Source organism: Dermacentor albipictus, chromosome 3 (assembly GCF_038994185.2).
Source record: "Dermacentor albipictus isolate Rhodes 1998 colony chromosome 3, USDA_Dalb.pri_finalv2, whole genome shotgun sequence".
Classification (NCBI taxonomy): domain Eukaryota; kingdom Metazoa; phylum Arthropoda; class Arachnida; order Ixodida; family Ixodidae; genus Dermacentor; species Dermacentor albipictus.
Window position 1 is genome coordinate 151887854 of NC_091823.1, and position 20155 is coordinate 151908008.

The 20155-nt window shown below is 45.0% G+C and overlaps 1 protein-coding gene across 6 annotated transcripts in view; it reads left to right on the plus strand.

The window, feature by feature from the left end:
* The first annotated feature begins 2417 nt into the window (after positions 1 to 2417).
* The window catches only part of LOC139057632 (uncharacterized), a 210926-nt gene continuing 193188 nt past the window's right edge, over positions 2418 to 20155 (plus strand). For all 6 annotated transcript variants that reach the window (XM_070536181.1, XM_070536183.1, XM_070536179.1 and 3 more), the window contains exon 1: positions 2418 to 2587. In XM_070536181.1, coding sequence (XP_070392282.1) covers positions 2495 to 2587 — 93 coding nt within the window. In that variant the 5' untranslated portion in view covers positions 2418 to 2494. The remainder of the gene's footprint in view (positions 2588 to 20155) is intronic.

Consider the following 20155-nt stretch of genomic DNA (forward strand, 5'->3'; position numbering starts at 1 on the left):
GGAAAATTATTATATTGTGTTGCTTCCGCATATCAGCTAACGCGGTTTAAAACATCATGTGTCCGTTTTCATACATAACATTGGTGTATGTTACTGCATGCATTTTGTATGCTACTTCTCTGTTCTTTATTCTCAGTTTTTTGCGTGCGGTCACTTCAAGTGTCATTTTGCGCAAGCAATTTCTTAATCAAGTGATTCAAATTGATATACGGCCATTATCAGCTATGTTTTCCCATGTATAGGCTTAAGGCTAGGTACATCGGGACTTAGAAGGGCGATGGTTTGGGCAGTTGGTGTTCCATTCGGGAATGTGTGGCAAAGCGCGAAGCAGGGACAAAGGACGCAAGGAAAGAAAGTGCTTGTCCTCTTTTTTCCTTGCGTCCCTTGTCACTGCTTCGCGCTGTACCCCACAATCTAAAATGACATAGGGACGTTCGATTTCCTCCTCGATCCGTTGTGCTCCTATGGGCGCCATATTGCTGCATCGGCTTGTCTCAAAAGCTTCTGCCGCGCTACACAAGGACATACACGATATTGCGTGAGCTTGGCGATGTGAACTACGAGATCGCACCACTGGACTCGCGTGTCCCACGGACGTTGTGCGTGAGTCCCAGCGGAAGCCTCATTTGGCCGCGAGCTTACCTCCCTTATAGTTAGCGCCGTCGCCACCAAAAGTGGCGCTAGTCAAAAGAAGACAATTTCACGTGTCGAGGTGGAATCGGTCTCAACAACAATCTTGTTTATACACCGTTGTCTCTCTTGTAAGTATTGTATATACAACTTTATACATGACTTCCGCAACGTGATAGTATTTCTTATCGCAACTACTAAAAAGGTCACTTCACTGGTAATTGGGTTGGGATTCGGCAGCGTTACAGATGTCTGCCTTTTTTTTTCTTTGTAAAAGATGGGTATTTGAATGGCCCTCTGAAATTGTTATTGTAGTGCAAAATTATCGGTGTCATGTTTTGAAAAGGTTTTACATGACGGAGGAATTATTCACAAGTAACAGCTTAACTAATAGTTTCAGGTGTTTCTGTACACTCTTTCTTGAAACCAAAATAAAGACCTTTTTCTATAACGTGAACCTGCAGCCGATGTTTTTACTAAATCTTGATATGCTGAAATATGTTGTTCAGGTGACATCAGCCAGTTTTTTTGTCCGAACATTTGTGACCTATTTAGAGTGCAACTTTACAAATAATACACTGTTCTCGCTATACCATTGATTCATTCACTTTCATATTAATTACGGCATAATATGGGGGGGTGGCAGTTATAACACTCACTTCGCATCCCTCCAGGTAATCCAGAACCAATCCATAAGACTTACTTATTATAAGCAGTTCACGCTTTGCAAATGGAAAATCACTACTACATAAAAACAACATACTAACCATTTCAGGACTCACGAAATATTATCTAGGAATTTTATCCTACAAATATCTGACCAAGGAACTGCTATCCAGCTGCTTCTCACGTTGTGACCTGATAGCTCATAGTCACACTAGATTTGCACTCAGTAGTAATTTCCGCCCACCTAAAGTGCGAACTAACTATGGTAAACAGACTGCGGAATTTTCTTCGATATCACTTTGGAATACTCTACTACCTATAATCAAAATGAAAAAATTATAACAATTTAAAAGAGAACTAAAAGCGTTCATACAAATACTTACTGATGTGTTTTTTTTCTCATTTCCTTCTGTTCTTTTATATTGTCATGCTGTTCGCAAGTGTTCTTATTACTCACATGCTATAAACATGTTTTGATATTGTTCTTAGCTCTCATATGTACAGCTTTTGCTTTAAACTTTGCATACCATCATAAGTGTCTTTAACAGGAGGTCCCGATACAGTCTTTGGCTATGGTACCTCCTTATTTATACTGCGCACATTTTTTTTACTGTTTCTTTACTAATAAAAAAATTATGAAATACTACGTCTTCCAGAAGTTTTCCAGTATTCCTTTGCAGCTGCTTCTTGGAACCAGCCTTGGTCTTTCCCTCAATAATGAAATCAATATTTATGTTCTCCCAACCCTGCAAATACTTTCAAGGAGAAATAGGGTGGCTTAAATTAGGGAAATTATTGAACAGTTTTAGATTACGTTGTTGAAAAAATACTACATGCAATGTTGACTTATGCTATGTTTATAGGCTTGTATAATGGGCTGTTTTTTTTTCTTCTAAAATTCCATCGCGCCACCAAATGAGGCGCAGCCGCAGAAACGACAGTCGCGTTTCGAGATATTTACGGCTTTCTTTTATGATAAGTCGTTCCTTTCGGGCATTGCGTCGCTATCGTTTCGTGCATTGTATTGTCAAACGCATATTGATGGGACTAGAATCAGTCGTAACTTCAGGCCGGGCGTGGCCGCCTACGCAATGCACGAAGCTTCTAGAAGGCTTCCACCGTCTGCGCAGTACAGCAGCGTACCGGCTGGCAGACGATCTACGAATACGTCCCTGCAACCAAACGACAGGCCACAGAAATGGACATGTTACCGCACATACCATTGGGACCTCATCATTATGAAATGCGCCGCCAAATAATGAACAAAAATGGCATCCACATAATCTATGCGGTGAGTACTACGCCGCATTTCGTTATTGTGCTTGAAATATGAAAGGAGACGGTTAATTATGGCAACCTGAGGATACTATACATGATAATACGCATATATGTATGCAGTATTTGTATTACGCACCTAATTTTATGCACAACACATGCAGTACCCCATATTCACACCAACTGCATGAGATTGTGAGTTTTTACCGATGTGTTTGCGGTATCGGCGCCGCCGCTATCAGTGGGTGATCGACGAAAGACAGGAGACGACTGTAGTCCAAATCGCCAGCAAGGGGAAAGAGCCCCGTCTATTTCCACAGCCGTTTAAGTAGAACCAGCGTGACGTCAGTGACACGTGGTTCTATACATGCGTCAGGCGCAATGACTCGGCGCGCCCTGCGGGAGCGTGCTTTCAGCCGCATAGAAATACATTCCAGCACATCCCTCTTTTGCAAAATGAAAATGGTTTTCGTGCATGACATTTAGCACACCCGCACATGAACAAAGCTAGAACCCTCAGTGGTAATCTACCACGAACAAAACCTCATTCATCAATCCCGTATCGAACTGGTCGCTTAACCACTCTACCAGACTTGGTCACAGTCACTGAAGCAGAAGGTACTAAAGTAGAAGTCACAGCCCCCGATGCTAAACGTAACGAATCTGTTAAGGTATCGGGTGACTCCCTGTTCGTAAAAACCAATTCGGATGAATCATTTTCGTTTGGAAACTCGTAGCTGCCTTCTGCCTTCCTCTGTTCTGGCAAGTGGTTGAGCATTCGTCGGTTACGCCGCAGCGTACTCCCATCCTGGGTGCCTATTATGTAGGACCGCGGTGTAGCGGCTGTGGCTAGCACCGTTGCTCTAGTCTTCATGTCCGTTACCCAAACGGAATCACCAGCTTTTATTTTGTTCAATTCTCTGGTTTTGTGGCGCCTGTTGTAGTACCGTGCTTGTAGCTTCTTGTTGGCACTGTCTTTGGCCACAAGATTACGCAGCGGTGGCTGCACTGGACCACGCAGCTGCGGTGCCATTGGAACTCTTGTCCTAAGACGCCGGCCCATGAGGATTTCAGCCGGACTAGGGCTACGAATGCCTGGGGTTGCCCTGTAGGCAAGCAGAGCCAGGTACGGGTCCTTAGATTTAAGGATCAGGCGCTTAACTGTTTGAACCATACGTTCAATTTCCCCATTAGCCTGAGGGTACCTAGGGATAGTAGTGACGTGACCAAAGCCATAATCGTATGCAAACTTATCAAACTCTGTACAAGAAAATCGTGGTCCATTGTCTGTCACTACGGTCTCCGGGATGCCATGGCGTGCAAAAATGCTTTTTAGCCTTTCTATCCCCACCCTAGCTTTTGTTGAGAGAAGGAGGGCTACTTCCGGATACCGTGACAGGTAGTCGACCACGACTAGATAATGACAGTTGTTAATAAAGCACAAGTCGACTCCAACTCGTTCCCACGCGAAACTTGGCGTTGGGGTTGAAATCATTGGCTCCGAGTTCTGGTTGACAAAGCGCGCACAACTAACACATTCTTTCACTTGCCGCACAAGTTGTTCGCCGATGCCTGCCCACCAGACCAATTCCTTTGCCAAAGCTCTAGTTCTCGCGATTCCGTGATGTCCATCATGTAGTTTTTTAGTACCTCCTTTCTTAGGCACTGAGGTACCACTAGTCTGGTCCCTTTTAGCAGCATGCCATTGCATACGGCTATTAGTGCTCTTTCCTGCCAGTACGGAACTAAGTAGCAAGGAAGCTTTGGTTTTTTCGGCCAGCCTTCGCGACACAACTTAAGCAAGGCTTGACAAACTACGTCAGCCTTTTGCACATCGCGTATTTTATTAACAAAATTGTCACCCATTTGAAGCCCTTGCACGCATGTTTTGACGAAAGACGACACTTCCGAGACGGTCAGTTCGCCGGCTAGTTTATCTGCTTTCGTCGGTGCTCTTGAAAGAGCGTCCACCATTATCAAGCTTTTACCGGGAACGTACACGATGTTAAAGTGATACCGCATCAGCCGCATTCTGAAGCGCTGAACCCTTGGCGGCAACACATCAATAGGCATTTTACCAATACCTCTTATGTATTCGTCGAATCTTTCGGCAGCCCAGGTTAACGCTAGTGCCTCCTTTTCCACTTGCGCATAGCGCTGCTCAGTTTTGGTCAGTGACTTTGAAGCAAACGCTATCGGCCGGCGCTCGCCATTGCGTTGTTTCTGGAAAAGGACGGCACCGAGACCGTAAGACGAGGCGTCCGCCGAAAGAATCGTGGGAAGGCGTGCACTCTAAGAAAAAAGAGTAAAAAGTGAGTCACGGCAACATGACTCTCTCTTGTTTCTTCCGAAGACCCACTTTTACGCGATTAGAGTCAGAAAACGAGAATCAACATTTGCGCATGGGTCGTTTGACTCTCAATAGTACGCGAAGAGTCGTCGTGGAAGATCGCCATTCCTCTGATGTTTGAGAAGAGTCTGGCGAGAGAAAGATTTCAATGCAGGAGGAGAAATACCAGATAAACTCTTCTGTTTTAGGCTGGCCCTCGGGTTCCTGTCCTGGTTGTAATGCGGTGTATCATTCTTTCATCCTTGTCATGTTCTGCAATTACTTCGAACTCCATATATTGATTTTCCTTGACCATGTTTGTTGATACCTCGCACGCTTAAACGATAGCTGGTTTCCTATGCTAAGGAAGACCTGGATTTGCCACAATGGATTCTGACCTTAAGTAAATCTAAAAAAAAGTATTGGCTACTAAAGAGAGCACAGCAACGAGATAAGTTCAGTAGGCGCCCTCAACAGTGTCGATTGTAAGTGTAATTCCGCGACTTAAAATTAAATTTTGAAGATTTAAGTTCCAAAATCAAGATCTTGTTATGAGGCGCACGGTAATGGAAAGCTGCAGATTTATTTTCAGCAGCTCGGGTTATTGAACGTGTTCGGAATCCACGGTATACGCGCATTTTCGCATTCTGACCCCGTTGGAATGTGACTGCCGCGGTGGTGGTTCGACCCGTCACCTCGAGCTCAGCAGTGCAACACCAAAGCCACTGGGCTACCGCAGTGCGTTGCGTTCCGCGACCAGAAACAAATATTAGTGCACGCAACAGTGCTTTGGAACCCCCTGGAAATATAAAAACAATAACACAGAAGTTTCACCCCAATGCTGCATGAACCACTGCACGAACTATTGCACGAACCAAGGTTCGTAGTTTCATCGGCTGAATAAACTGCAGTAAACATTCGCTTACTCCTGAAATTAGCAAGCACTGGGTCACGCGCGCACGTGCAAACATCAACAGATCTCTCAATGACGGCGAGCACTCGCTGTCACAGCGTTGGCGTGATGAAGGGCGCGAGCAGAGCGGACCGAACGCTTCTGCTGCCTCTTCCTTCAAAGCGTCTCCGAAAATTTGCGCTATCTGAGCGCGCCCTTACCTCCGCCCCCGCTCCCAGCTTTGCATCCATCGGAAATTATCTCCAAAACAGAGCGAGGGTGGCGCAAGACCGGGCTAGAGCAATGTCTAGAGGAGGAGAAGCGCGCTAAACTAGCGCCCCCCTCTCCCGGCTTGCGCGCGTTTTATCACGTGACCTCCTTAGATACTAGACTTGGGGCGCCCACCCAGCCCGGCTCAGCCTCGAACACTTCCTTTAACGCGCACAGTCAACGGCGCGGGATGGGATCTTATCGCACTTGACTTTATACGTAAGCTTGCGGTAAAACCGACAAATCTATTTCGACGGTTGTGCCCATATAACTGCTATCGCAAAATTCGCAATAAACAGAAAATTTTACTGAGGACCAACAACGCTGCTTCTCCACGTCGTGATACAGCGGTGAACGATATTTCGGGAAAATGTGTTGCTAAATCTCCGCCAAATGACTACGCTTGCATTGGGTGAGAGCGGAACGCAGTCGCAAGAAATTGTGGAGAAAATACCGGAGTTCTGGCAGCTTCAGGTTCACTAGATTATTCAGTAACGTCGGCGGCTTTGTAGGTACACCTTACATCAGCGCAAACTGCACTCGACAGAGATCAAGGGCAGCCGTACCGTTATAGCTAAGCAAATTAAGAAGAATTACGCCGCGTCTTCCCACTTCGAGCACGCTCCGACAGCCCAACGATAGATATTTCAAACGTAACCGCACTCGGACGAGCAAATTTTGCTTCTGCGAAGTGAACGTAGCGGGTATTTCAAGACGCGTGTTAAATTCACGGCTGTTTCATTCGTGAGCATTACTTACGTGACGTCATTGCCATTGTAAAACTTTATTTGTCCAACAGATGTAGGGAAGGCTTTAAGTCTTCCCACCTAGACGACGGCCAGGAGTCCTTGGACCCTAGCGGCGATTTCGGCCAGTTGGACGGTCTTCAGTTGAATCTCCAGATCGGAGCTGAGTAATAAGGTCTCCCATTGTTCTAAAGACGTTATTCTTCCCTCAGAGGGAGCCTGTGGGCATTCCCACAGAATGTGATTAAGATTAGCCCTGGCTTTACATAGCTTACATTGGCTAGAGTACTGACCCGGGTAGTAGAGGCTGCACGACACCGGGCTTGGAAACGAGTTGGTTTGCAGGTGACGCCAAGTGGAGGCCTGGCTCTTGTTTAAGGATGCATCAGCCGGAGGATATTTAACCCGCCCTAGTCTGTAGTGTTGTGTGATATCTCTGTAGCACACTAAGCGGTCTCGCCCCGTGAAGCCTTCGGCTAGCCCACCAGCTCGGAATGTGAGTCCTCGAGCTAATTCGTGGGCCGCCTCATTCCCAGCGAGGGAGGCGTGCGCAGGTGCCCAGATTATTTCAATTTTCCTGCTATCTCTGCAGGTCTGCAGGATTCTGTTCGCCTCGGGAGAAATTCTGCCTCTGGCAAAGTTCATCACCGCAACCTTAGAGTCGCTGACTATAATTTTGGCTGAAGTACTTGCAATTGCAAGTGCTATGGCAGATTCTTCTCCAATTTGAGAGCAATCCGTTGGAACTGTGCCCCTCGGCTATTAATCTAGCTTCAGCGCTCGCTACAGCTAGGGCCATGCGGCCGTTGCCATAGTCTGCAGCATCAACGTAGAGCACGTCCTTCGAGTTTTTGAAACGCTTCTCAAGAGCCTCGGTCCATTTCGGTCTGCGTTCTTTGTGATGGATTGGGTGCATGTTTTGAGGTAGTGATGGGATTATTAGTCGGTTCCGCACGCTTCGCGGCAGGTCTACTTTGATGCCTTCCTGCCCCTCATAGTTTATGCCTAGCCTAGCTAGGATTTTCCTGCCCGTAGAGCTTCCCACAAGTCTCTCATACTGCGAGATCCTCACGGCTTCAATAATCTCCTCAAGCGTGTTGTGGAGCCCTAGAGCTAAAAGCTTTTCATTTGCAGTGCGGATGGGAAGCCCCAGCGCCTGTTTTATACTTTTACGTATGATGCCATCAATCTTCTTCTTCTCGAATGACCTAAAACTGAGGAAGGGAGCAACATAAGCTATTCTACCTATCACAAAGGCCTGGACTAGCCTAACTAGATTCGCTTCTCTCATCCCGGACCGCCTGTTGGCGATCCTGCGGATCAGCCTCATGGTCTGCAGTGCGCAGCCGTCTAGTCTCCTTATTGTTTCGCCATTAAAACCGTTGGCCTGAATAAATAGTCCCAGAACTCTGATTTTGTCAACTTTTGGAATGGGGATCCACCCAGCTGTGAGAGAGATTTGCGGTTCCTCCTCACTGGCCCTGCCTTTCGGCTGGTATAGAAGCAGTTCCGATTTTTGCGGTGAACATTTAAGTCCCCTAGGTCCGACATAACCTTCAACTGCCTGGATAGCCCTTTGGAGGGTTTCCTCTATTTGGGCATCGCTGCCCCTAGCTATCCACAACGTAATGTCATCAGCGTATATGCTGTGATTTAGTCCTTCAATAGCCTCCAGTCTTTCAGGGAGTTTGATCATGGCCACATTGAAAAGAAACGGCGAGAGCACAGAGCCCTGTGGGTTCCCTTTGCTGCCTAATTTAATGCCATCCGATTGGCATTCTCCAATCTGGATTTTTGCTTCTCGGTCTGACAAAAAGTCCCTAATGTAATTGTAGGTTCGTACGCCTACTCCCAAGTCCTGAAGGTTCTCAAGAATGGCTTTATGTGTGACGTTATCAAAAGCCTTCGCTAGGTCAAGCCCTAGAATTGCCTTTGCGTCCCCCGTTTCCGCATCGATGATTTGGTGCTTTAGTTGCAGCATCACGTCCTGGGTGGAGAGCCTGGGCCTAAAGCCCACCATCGAATGCGGATAGAGGTCATTATCCTCCATGTAGTTATTGAGCCGCGTTTGAATAACGTGCTCCAAAAGCTTGTCTGCACAAGAGGTTAGAGAGATAGGTCTTAAGTTCTCTATCTGGAGTTTCTTGCCTGGTTTTTGGGATCATAGCCACCTTAGCGGTTTTCCACTGATTTGGTAGTTTACCCTCTTCCTAGCACTTCTGCATAAAGTTAGTTGATGCAGTTATAGAGTTATCGTCTAGATTGCGTAGCATTTTATTGCTAACGTCATCCGGGCCTGAAGCTGATTTGGTTTTGAGCTTGGCAATGTCCGCCCGGACCTCCGCCTCGCTGATGAGTTCGTCTAGGCTGGAGTTGCCTACGCCTTCATAGTTAGGTAGGGGTTCCTTGCTAGTGTCCCCTTTGTATCGCTCCTGTATGTCCTTCATTAGATCTACCTCCGTACCTTCGTACAAGTGAAGAATTTTTTGAAGGTTCTGTCGCTGCGCTGTTTTGCAGCCCTGTGGATCCAGCAGGTAGCGGAGTAGATTCCATGTCCTAGCTAGGCCTATATTTCCGTCCATCCCATAGCAGGTGGACTCCCAGTTCTGCCTGGTTAGTTTGAGCGCGTAATCTTCTATATCTTTATTGAGCCTAGCGATCCGTCTCCTGAGATTGCGGTTCCATCTTTGCCTCCTGAGCCGTTTTTCCATGCTGAGCTTAGCCTCCCACATATGGAGGAGGTGGCTGTCCGCTATCTCCAGTGCAGAGTCATCCGTTATTTCCTTGGTTGCGTTTTTAACGTCCTGGCCTAGTTTCTTAGCCCATTCATCAATATCCCTTATCTCACTCCCTGCCGTCTCCCTTCTTATTTCGCGAATGGCATCCCATTCAACAATTAGCTGGTTTCTGCCTTTTCTCCTGGCAGGGCCTGCGTTCACCACTGTTTCGAGAATAAAGTGATCGCTACCTAGGTTTTCCTGGGTATTAACCCAGGTTGCATCTCCCACGTTTTTGACGAATGTGAGGTCGGGTGAGGTGTTTATGCTGACACTATTCCCCGTTCTAGTGGGGGTTTGGGGGTCGGTCATTAAGGTAAGCCCCTCTTGCTGTGCATCCAGCGAGAGTTCCCTTCCCTTAACTCCTTCTTTTCTGTACCCCCAGGCAGCGTCTTGGGCGTTAAAGTCTCCCACCACTACCAAAGCTTGCCTGTTGGCAATACGCAGAGTTTTTTGGAGAAGAGGTCCAAATCGGGCCTTCCTTTGTTTCGGGCTGCTATAGATATTGAGAACAAAGAGGCTGCCTTCTTTCTTTTTTGCTGGAATGAGTTCAGCAAGGACGTGGTCTACGTTGATAACCTCCGTGTCGTGCTTAACGACTGCCAAGTTTCTCCTGACCAGGGTGGTTGCCTCAGATCTTCCATCATCTGTACTAAATGATATGTAGCCCGATAATTTTGCCATCCCCGCAGTTTCTTGTAAAGCGATTACGTCCGGATTGTCTTTGCCAAGAAGGAGCTGCTGTAGGACCGCCCTTTTGCGACGGTACCCGCGGCAATTCCACTGCCAAATCGTGTGTTTATTGTGACTGGCCATGATTGAATTGTGGATTATCACCCAGTGGTATTAGGGTCGCAGCCGTCTGAGAACCACCATGTACCTTCTGCTCTGTTTCCCTCTGCCAGTTATTAATGCTCACCAACGCGGCCCGGTCTTTCTGTCTTTCTTCCGATAGCGCCTGGATGGCTTGGATGACTGATGCGAACTTTGCCTCCCAGCTCGCCTGGAAGTCGTCCATTTTCTTGCACAGACCTGCCATTGTGGGTTCTTGTGGCGCGATCGCGCCTGGTTTCCTTTTCAGAGGTTGGGAGCGGGTGTCATCTACCTGCATCGCCACAGTGCTTTCAACGGCTGGGTGGGTTCCAATCGTGTTAGCTGTTTTGACTGCGTTAGCTACTTTCTTCTCCCTTTTTAGCATAGCGTTTTCCTTTTCGAGGTCATCTACTCTTTTAATCAGTTTCTCTACCGTGATTCTCATCTTGGCGAGTTCCTCGGACTCCGTATTTTTGGGGGAGACCTTCTACCCAGCTCACCTCCCTTTGCTTGTTGGCTTCATTCCTCGGCCTTGACGACGATCTTGCCCTGGAGCCGGAGTGGACCCCGGAGCCGGAACGATCCCTGGAGCTGGAACGGCCCGGGTGATCGAGGCGAGGGAAGGAGCCGGAGCGGCTCCGGAAGCCCTCCCGGCTTCTTGATCGGCTTTTTCGCCCAGACGAGGGTGTTTTCTTCGCCTCCTCTTCTTGGAGCTTCCGCTCCCACCGGCGTTTCCTGACGATGTACGGAGTTCGGTAGATCTCGCGACACTTCTTGTTGCCCAGTTCATGTCCCTTTCCACAAAGAGCACATTTGGGATCGCACACGGGTCCATCCGGTGGCTTCACCGTACCACAGCCGCGGCACTTGACGTCGTCCGGGTCCGGACACACATCAGAGCGGTGCCCAAGATGCCCGCATGCGTTGCACACCTCAAACTTCTTTTTGTAGAGGAAGCACTTGAGGAGCCCGCCTCCATAATAAATCCAAAAGGGCACATTATCGTTTACGAAGAGTATCAGAACTGAGGTCGATGTCTTCCCCATTCTTCTGACCCCTCTGATTTTGGGGTCCCTTGAACAATCCAGCTTGTCCAGAATCTGTGCTTCCGTGTGTTCCACCGGGATCCCATGAATAACTCCTTTGCCACTGCCATCGGGGGCTGACAGGTAGGCGTTTACTTCGTATTTTGCCTGATCAACCTGAAGTATTTTTATCTTCAGGTACCGATGCATTCTTTCTTCACTCATGGTGCCCACCAAAATGGTGTTTTGCTTGGTGTTAAGTTGAATAATGTCTTCCTTAGCCTCCTTCAAATTCACGCCCGCAGCAGCTCGAACAATCTCATATATCTTCACGTCTCCACCCAAAGATAGAGCTTTCAATCCTCCGCTCGGTCGGATTATCACCTTATGCAGGCCAGTAGGTAGGCGTGGTTGCTGTGACGCCACGGAGCGCAGCGCCAATTTCCTCCCCGCCATCTTGATTGATTTGGCGCTCACGTGGCCGTGGTCGCCATCTTGTCTTTCTCTTCGATCCGAGCCGACACCTTGGCTTCCTCCGCGGCCGCCATCTTAGCTGCCGCGTTGCCGGCTTGTGTTGATCGTGAACCAACCGACCTTCTCGGAAAATTCTTCAGGATAAATATCCTCCCCTTGAACAACAACCTCCATTTTCGCCGAAAATATCCAGCCGTGCTAAGCCCCAGGGGTCGGCAGCGCGACGCACCGACGCTTGGCCGGCGGGCAGTGATCGGAGTCGACGCTAGGTCGAACGCAGCTGCCGGGACGACGCGTCAGAGTCGAAAAATAGCCGAAAATTGGGTCCACTTGCCGCAATTTTGGTATCCAGGTGCTCCTGGTGGCTTCCGCTGATGATTCCAATCGAAGTTGGCTTGAGCACAAGCATAAATCCGCCAGGAACATCGAAAAACCTGGAAGCGCACGCAAGACACATCCGCACGCCTCCTCGTCTTCTTCTTCCTCCTACGTGACGCAAAATTATCAGTGAGCAAAACAGTTTTTGTTTCAACGCAAGGAAAGAAAACCGAAACTAGTTGTGCGGATTCAAATGATCCAAAGCCGAAGCCGTCAATAGTATGACGCCATTTTTCAGTTGTGTTGCATCTCGCGCGATTACGTTGTCGTCGAGTGGTGGCTCTTTATTCTATGGAGTGGTTCTGAAGGCGCTGCGTTAGGGGCGACTGCAACCAGGCGTTGCGGCAAGTCACGGTGGGAACTTCTGTCCGTGCTGTGTGATTGCGACGAGGACGACTGCCGCCAGCAGCGGCGTGTCGCCGATTTCGTCTTTGCCGACATCGAGCAAGTGCAGCGCCGGAAGTGTTGCGTTTTGCACTACATTTTCCTTGTGATATGGGAGATCGCAACGCAGAGACGACCAGATGCATACGAAAGACTACCAGCGGAGAGTGACCTGTGCAATATTTCTCTTAACCTCTCAGGTAAGCATATCAGCTTTTGTTCCGAGTTTACAAACGACGCGTAATCGGCCCTTCCGGCACGGCTACATTTTGCGCCACGTTTCTCTTGGCGGTTCACAGACGTTTCTTAGGCATGCGTGGGCGTATGTATGCGAAAATACTACTGGCAGACGGAAGCCTCAGGGGAGCATCTAAAATTATAGCAAAGCTGTACTGCCATAGATAAACACCGTTCTTAACGACTCCAATGACGAGTGGCCTGTCGCATCGAAAAATCCGTAGAATACCAAGTACTGCGTAACTTGAAGTGTAGTGTGACCAGTGTGACTTTCGCTGGCGAAGACAGGCTGTCGAAAAAAACAGTAGTCTATTCTGAAGATTTACAAGCGCTTTAGGTATATTACCGCGAATAATAAAAACGCTACCACGCTATGGCAGTGTCAGGCGATGTGGCAGCACAGATATTTTCGTAGCAGTAAGGCGGCTGCATGCAAGAGCGAACAGACACAACCCTTTAAAAGCGCTGAAACGGAACAAATTAAATGTGCATTTGGCGTCAAGTCGGAAACACATTGGCTTACAGTATAAGCCGATGTATAATGCTATTATTTTTTATGTCATTTTTATTTTCACGGTTGTAAATATTTAAAAGCATAAATTTGCTGCAACCTTTATATAGTAAATCCTACTAAGCGCACAAAACCTGGCTGTGTTGTGTAGAGATATTTGTGCTATTCCTGCTGGATTTTCTATTTTGAGTCCGGTGTTTTATGAAAAAGAGGGTCTTTTTATTTGTAGTCTTATGTTAGTGCAGGTATTTGGCAAGCAGAAATGAGTTGATTGCAAAGTTGTATCTCCCGGTGAGCTGCACATGAACCCAAGTTTATCCTGTCTTGGCTATTGTAAGGTGCATATAACAATTTTAAGTATATACAGCCGTAGTTGGCTTTGTCACTGTAGCGTATTTTGGAAAAGTAGAATGCTACGATTATGTTACTGTTTTCATGCAGAAATACCTTTTTTTCTTGTACCAAGAAACGCTCACATCATTGAATGAAATGAGGTGTGGTGTATTTTTCTACTAATTTAATAAAGGAAATTTCGTCTGCGGTGTATCAGATATTAGTTTACTTTCTTTTATTAAACAATGCATTATCTCCACTGCTACTGCTGTTGTTCTTTGTATCTTTGTAATTTTGAAATGTACTTTATTTTAGGTATTCAAGAAATGGCAACATCCAGCAGAAGACGCCATCTTATCCAGCACGTTATGGGTGAGACAGATCATAGCAGGCACTTTTGCATATCTCATTAGCATATGATGCTATTTGTTTTAATTTTTGTGTCCACTTTCCTGGCCTTTTTCATTTCAGCATTATTGTGCAAAGGGTAATACTTTTACATCTAGATAGAGTAATCGTCCAAAAGAGAGAAACATGGCTGTAGGAGACGACACACATAAGCCTCCTTTGTCCGTATCTCTATGTTGCGCAGTTACTCTGTCATTATCTACCAACAAGCACAAATTCTCCATCAGCTACATTTACTAATTCTCCGTTATTACAATTTAATTGATACAGCATTGAAAGTACAGAGGTTCACAGGAAGACAGAGACTTGAAATGATAAGAGCCGTAGAACAAGGAGCATCGCTGGAGCCAATGTTTCGACAAAGAGAAGAAGAGAAGTTTTCTTGCCAAACATTGGCTCCAGTAAAATTTCTTGTTCTATCACTATTTACGATTAAAAGACAGCATTAGTGCTCTTGCTGAAGTATTATGCATTATGGAATAAAAATTAGCAGGGTTAAATTGCAGGAATGTGAAATTTCTAGTGTATTTTAATGCTACAGCGAAAGCCAGAAAAACAATATGTAGAGAACCACATTGTTATTTGTCACTACCCAGTTTGGCCCGCTTCATTCAGAGCTTGCACTTTGTTGCATTAACGACCACTGGAATTCATTAATTGAATTTCTTCGTGATTTACTTATATTCAGAGATATTGAACTTGTTTTAAAGCAGCTTAACATAGTGCATGGAAAAAATATACAATGACATTTTAAGAGGCTTGCAGTTGACTAGCAGATCACTTGATGGTATGAGCTCAGGTTACCATTGAGCTTACACGCACAAATCGGATGCACATCCTTTTTTTTTCATATCTTGGATTTTCATAAACATAAGTACCATTTCTTCTTTGTCGATGTTCTAGTTGTGTTGTAGGACCTAACTGTTTACATTTATTTGTATTGGTATCCATGTTACACAGACAGCTGAATTTTTCTTGTAAACTGTGACATGGTAGGAGCGTTTGTGCAAATTTGCTGCAGGTACACTCTGGTGGCTCCCGCCCCTGCATCCTACGACCACCGTGTCCTCACTATGTTCACTAGGGAGTTCGAAGCCTTTGGCGGCTCCTGCCACTGCGTCCTGCCACCACCGTGTCCTGGCTACGTCCACTAGGGAGTTGGCAGTCTTCGTGATGATGCCAAGCAGGCTGGAAGCTGACAGAACGATCGAGCTAAATACATGTAATTAAGTGGCAAATTTTTGAGTGAAGTGGCTTGTAGCCACTCAGCAATGAAAGAATTAACTTCGAAGCAGTTTAGACTCCCTGCTATCGGTGCAGGAATGCTCAAGTCCATCCATTTTGCCTTAGCCGCCAAGAGGCTATGTGGATTAGACGAAATGCGATGCAAATTTTGAAACTAGTAGGAGACCACTTGTACAATTTTTTTTTGCTTGAGACAAAACTGCTTTGATAAAGCTTTAGCAATTTAAAAACAATACAGTGTACTTTCATACATGTTATTGGGCATAAATTTACTAGGACTGTCTCAATAGTAAGTATGCCGATAAACTTACACCAAAACTGACTTCTTTTGCTAGTTCATCCTCATCTCTGTGCACTGCTGCAGAATTTATCTTCCTGAAACCAGTTTTTGCGTGCAGCACAAGTCCTAAATATGTGGATTACATAAATTTGCAGGTTTTGCTGTAAGCGAGTTCTTTGAAAATAAAGTTAATAGGCCATTTTGTCCATTTTAATGACCCATAATAAACTGAGCAGTGGCTAATAAGCAGTTCAATTTTTGGTGTAAGGCCTCTCTTTATTGTCCTGAAAAATTTGGCCCCCTTAATGAAGGAACCAATTTTTTGACTATGCCTTTTATGATGCATAGTTTGGCGCGTTACACAAGTATTTCTTGAAATTAACATTTGTCCTATATTGAAGGGCCTCCAGTTTTTCGAAACGAAATTTCAAGTGGTCGTGTGCCAGGTCGGGACAGCTCGCATGAAATAGCCTACTTACAGAAATAGGGAGGGCCATACCCGCCGTGGTTGCTCAGTGGCTATGGTGTTGGGCTGCCGAGCACGAGGTCGCAGGATTGAACCCCGGCCACGGCGGCCGCATTTCGAGGGGGGCGAAATGCGAAAACACCCATGTACTTAGATTAAGGTGCACATTAAAGAACCTCAGGGGGTCGAACTTTCCGGTGTCCTCCACTACGGCGTGCCTCATAATCAGAAAGTGGTTTTGGCACGTAAAACCCCATTATTTGAATTTTTTTAGGGAGGGCCCAGTACACTTGACTTTATGTTAAGATACTATTATTGATCTACAAAAGAGGGAATGAAACATTCTGTACTATAAGCAGCTCTTCACATTCATTTATAGTTTTGCACATCTGTATACCTCAAGTCTGGTGACTTGTGTCTGTTTTCATTATCTGCTTTGTGCCGATGGTAAACTTCAGGTTTGCCCTATGATGGAGAATATTTTGTTGCTTATAGATATGGATCTGTTTTTCAGGTTGCCTCGAAATTTTACCCAAGCCGTGCCACACACTTGGGCCAGGCCTCTTGCAAGCGACGTATAACCAGGCTCAACGCAGGATGTCGAGTGAGTCCGGAGATCGAGGCAACCTGCTGTGCAACCAGCGTGCAACCTTTGGTGACCCTCAACATGTTCCACCTATTTCACAGCTGCACTCAGCTTCCACCTATCCAAACCGCATCACCAGCTGTGGTCACTCATCGAACCATGGATGAATGTTGGGGTGGAGCGACTTGAAGAGACATTTTTTTTTGTCTCTTCAAATCCTTAGCAAATACTTGTGTTATTATAATTATTATGTGCCTTTAGTGCCTAGTTTTTAATGGTTCCTTTCTATTAGAATTCTCGCCATCGATTCCTGCTATTATAATGTATGTCTGTCTTTATGCACAGTTTTTCATAGTTCTTTTGTACTTGTCTAAGTAATTGATAGGTTCATACTTCTTGTTATACAGAAGGCTAAAATGCAAACTTGCGGCATTTTTTTCTTCCTTTTGATAATCTACAGCACTGCAAAGTGTTCAAGAAATGTAACCCAACTTGGGCTCTGGTGCAGGAAAAATTTAAGAGCAATATAGAGTACTTATTTCAAACACCCAATTATTTTTGGAAAAGTAAAGAATATAGGAGCACAAAAAAGAAAATATTAAACTAGAGAAACATGAGTTCCCCTCATAAGTCTGATAAGAATGTGAATTCCCTTCACTGCAAAGACACCAGTAATATACTCGCATACAAGGTTTGAAACAAGAAAGCTATGATGCCCTTGGCATTTCTCAGTGCCTATTTGTCACACTGACGAATGTCAAAGGCATCGTAGGTTTCATGTACACATTGGTTGTGTTACACTTTTGAGTATTGCATTTCTCAAACACAAAGGTTTACAGCAGTGCTTTAAATAGCAAATGCATTTCCTAATTTATTAGTGCAAGAGGAACAGTACAGATCATGTAAAAGTTTTTTTACAGACCATATGTCCATGGATGCACGCTTCTGATGACATAGCAGTGACGTGGTCGTGGGATGAATGACTTTATTTCAGATTTAAATATTGGCTTCCAGGTCTGGGTTAGTCTCCTACACTGAATAGTCTAGGTCAGAGCCCATTTACGAGAGAAAGTGAATTAAACTAGGAATTATAAACATCAAAAGATCTTGTTGAGGAAATTAATGTGAGAATCAGCAAGGTTCTTTGGGTATTCATTTCCAAATTTGTAGGATAGATTTTATGACTGGTTTCATTATTGTGAGAACAAATATTTGTTTATTGTCACACTAGAGTTGGCTGCCCCCATTTGTATACAACCCCTTTAGAGGCTAAAAATTCAGTGTGTTACCCTATTTACTCGCATAATGATCGCACTTTATTGTAAAAAAAATTGACTCAAATTCAGAGGTGCGATCATTACGCTGGGTAAATTTCTCACAAAAAAAAAGATATCCTCTGGCATTTGCTACGGGATGACAACAGGTCAACAAAGAGGTGGCTGCCTCTATATGTACTGCGGGACACACACACAAAAAACAACATGGTGGCCGGCAGAGCAAGCCGAACGCGCCGAACACGATTTTTTTTTCTTTTCGTGAGTACATTACGTGCATTCAAACAGTTTCTTCCGTATCAGTAATGAATAATATCGGGAAGTTTGCGGCAATAACATCGCCATGTCTACTTTGAGGGGACAGAAACAGATGGGCGCGCTTAGCTGCCTGTGACATAGGAAGACATGGCGGGCATGCTGCGGAAACTGCAGCATTTGTCTTCACCACTATCCTAATATGGCACGTTTCCGCTAAGGGTGGGCGAATATCTTAGCTGCGTTACAAACGTCGGTGAATGAATAGGGTACACTTCCAACGTATCACTGTAAACGTGGCTGCTATCATTGCCACTCGCGATTTGTTGCGTGCCCACAAGTGCAGACGGGGAGAAACGAAAGACGCCTTTTTTGTTGTTTTTGTTGACCACACCCATTACAAAGCCTACACATAATAAAGGCAAGTTTGGTTGTAGCTTTTTTTTTGTCATATAAGTGCAGAAAGTGATGGAAGGAATGAAATGGGGCATCTGCTTAAGATTGTTTGGTGCGTGCAGACTGCTTGGTTTGTCTTGAAGAGTTGTTCTCATAGCAGTTCACAGATGGTAAGCGCGATCATTCTTAGCTAGACTTGGCACATGACATATCGCTGCGGCAAGTTTGGGGTGCAATCTTACACGAGAAATAAAAAAAATCGAATTTTGACATCAGAATTTAGAGGTGCGATCATTACGCGAGTGCGATCATTATGCGAGTAAATACGGTATTAGGTTGTTTTTGGTTTTACGCACTCAATGTTAAGGGATGCAAATGGTGACATACAACAGAATTCAAAAATGACTAACGAATGCAAGCAGGGCGTGGGGCTTTTTAGGCAGATGCATGCGTGTGCTATTTATAAAGCTCCCCATGGTATGCCTGAAGGCATTTTCTAACACTTTGGTAGAAAACACTGACACCCACTTATTAAGGGGAAATACTCCTCAAAACAACTTTTTTATATATTTGTACTAGAGATTTGAATATACTGTCATTCATAAAGTGTTTTATTAGATTTGAATTGTAATTGATTTTTGTGTAGCTGCTGTTCTTTAGTTATAGTCCTACACAGTGGCAAAATATTCTTGTGGGCACTTTCCTGTGTATAAAATTTTCAGAAATAGCTTCATGCTGTATCTTATTTAGCTAGTTATATACTGCAAAGTGATGACACCTATCGAAACGGCTTGTACAATTACTGGAACTATGCAAAAAATATTAGGCCACATTAAATAATTTTACAGATTGCACTTTCAATGAGATATCAGCATTCTGCATATCTTGAGTAGTATGTATGCCAAATTTCGTTAGTATAGGACAATTATAAGTGCATAAGGTTATTGTCATGCTATTGTGAGAAAAAGTTTTCGAAGTATGTTCTAATTTTTTTTCACAATAGCATGAGAAGTATGCAAGATTAGTAGGCTGGCCTGTCTGCCTGCCTACCAATCTTGCATAGTTCTAGTAACTTTACATGCTGTTTGAATATATATTGGCACTTTGTAGTCTGCAAAGAGCTGAGTTAGCTGCAGCACACTGCTTTTTGTGAAAATTTAATACACAAGAAAGTGCCTGCAAATATGACTGTATTTTGCTGTTGTGTAGGACATAACTCGAGAAGCAGCTAAACAAAAACTAATGGAATATATAAAATCTGCATGAAGAAATCTACAATTGGCTCTCTTTTCAAACCTCTAGTACAAAAATAAAAATATTTCGAGTAATATTCAATCTGCAAAATGTTCCCCTTGCTACAGTGACCTACAACATAGCGACAAAAGTTTAAGGGAAGTCCTCTTGTCAAAGCGACTCTGGGCTGTCTTCCCAAGGGCTTCTGTTAAAGACTGCATTTTCCTGCATTTGTCAGGAGAGCAATACAAAAATGTTTGTGAATGTGAAAA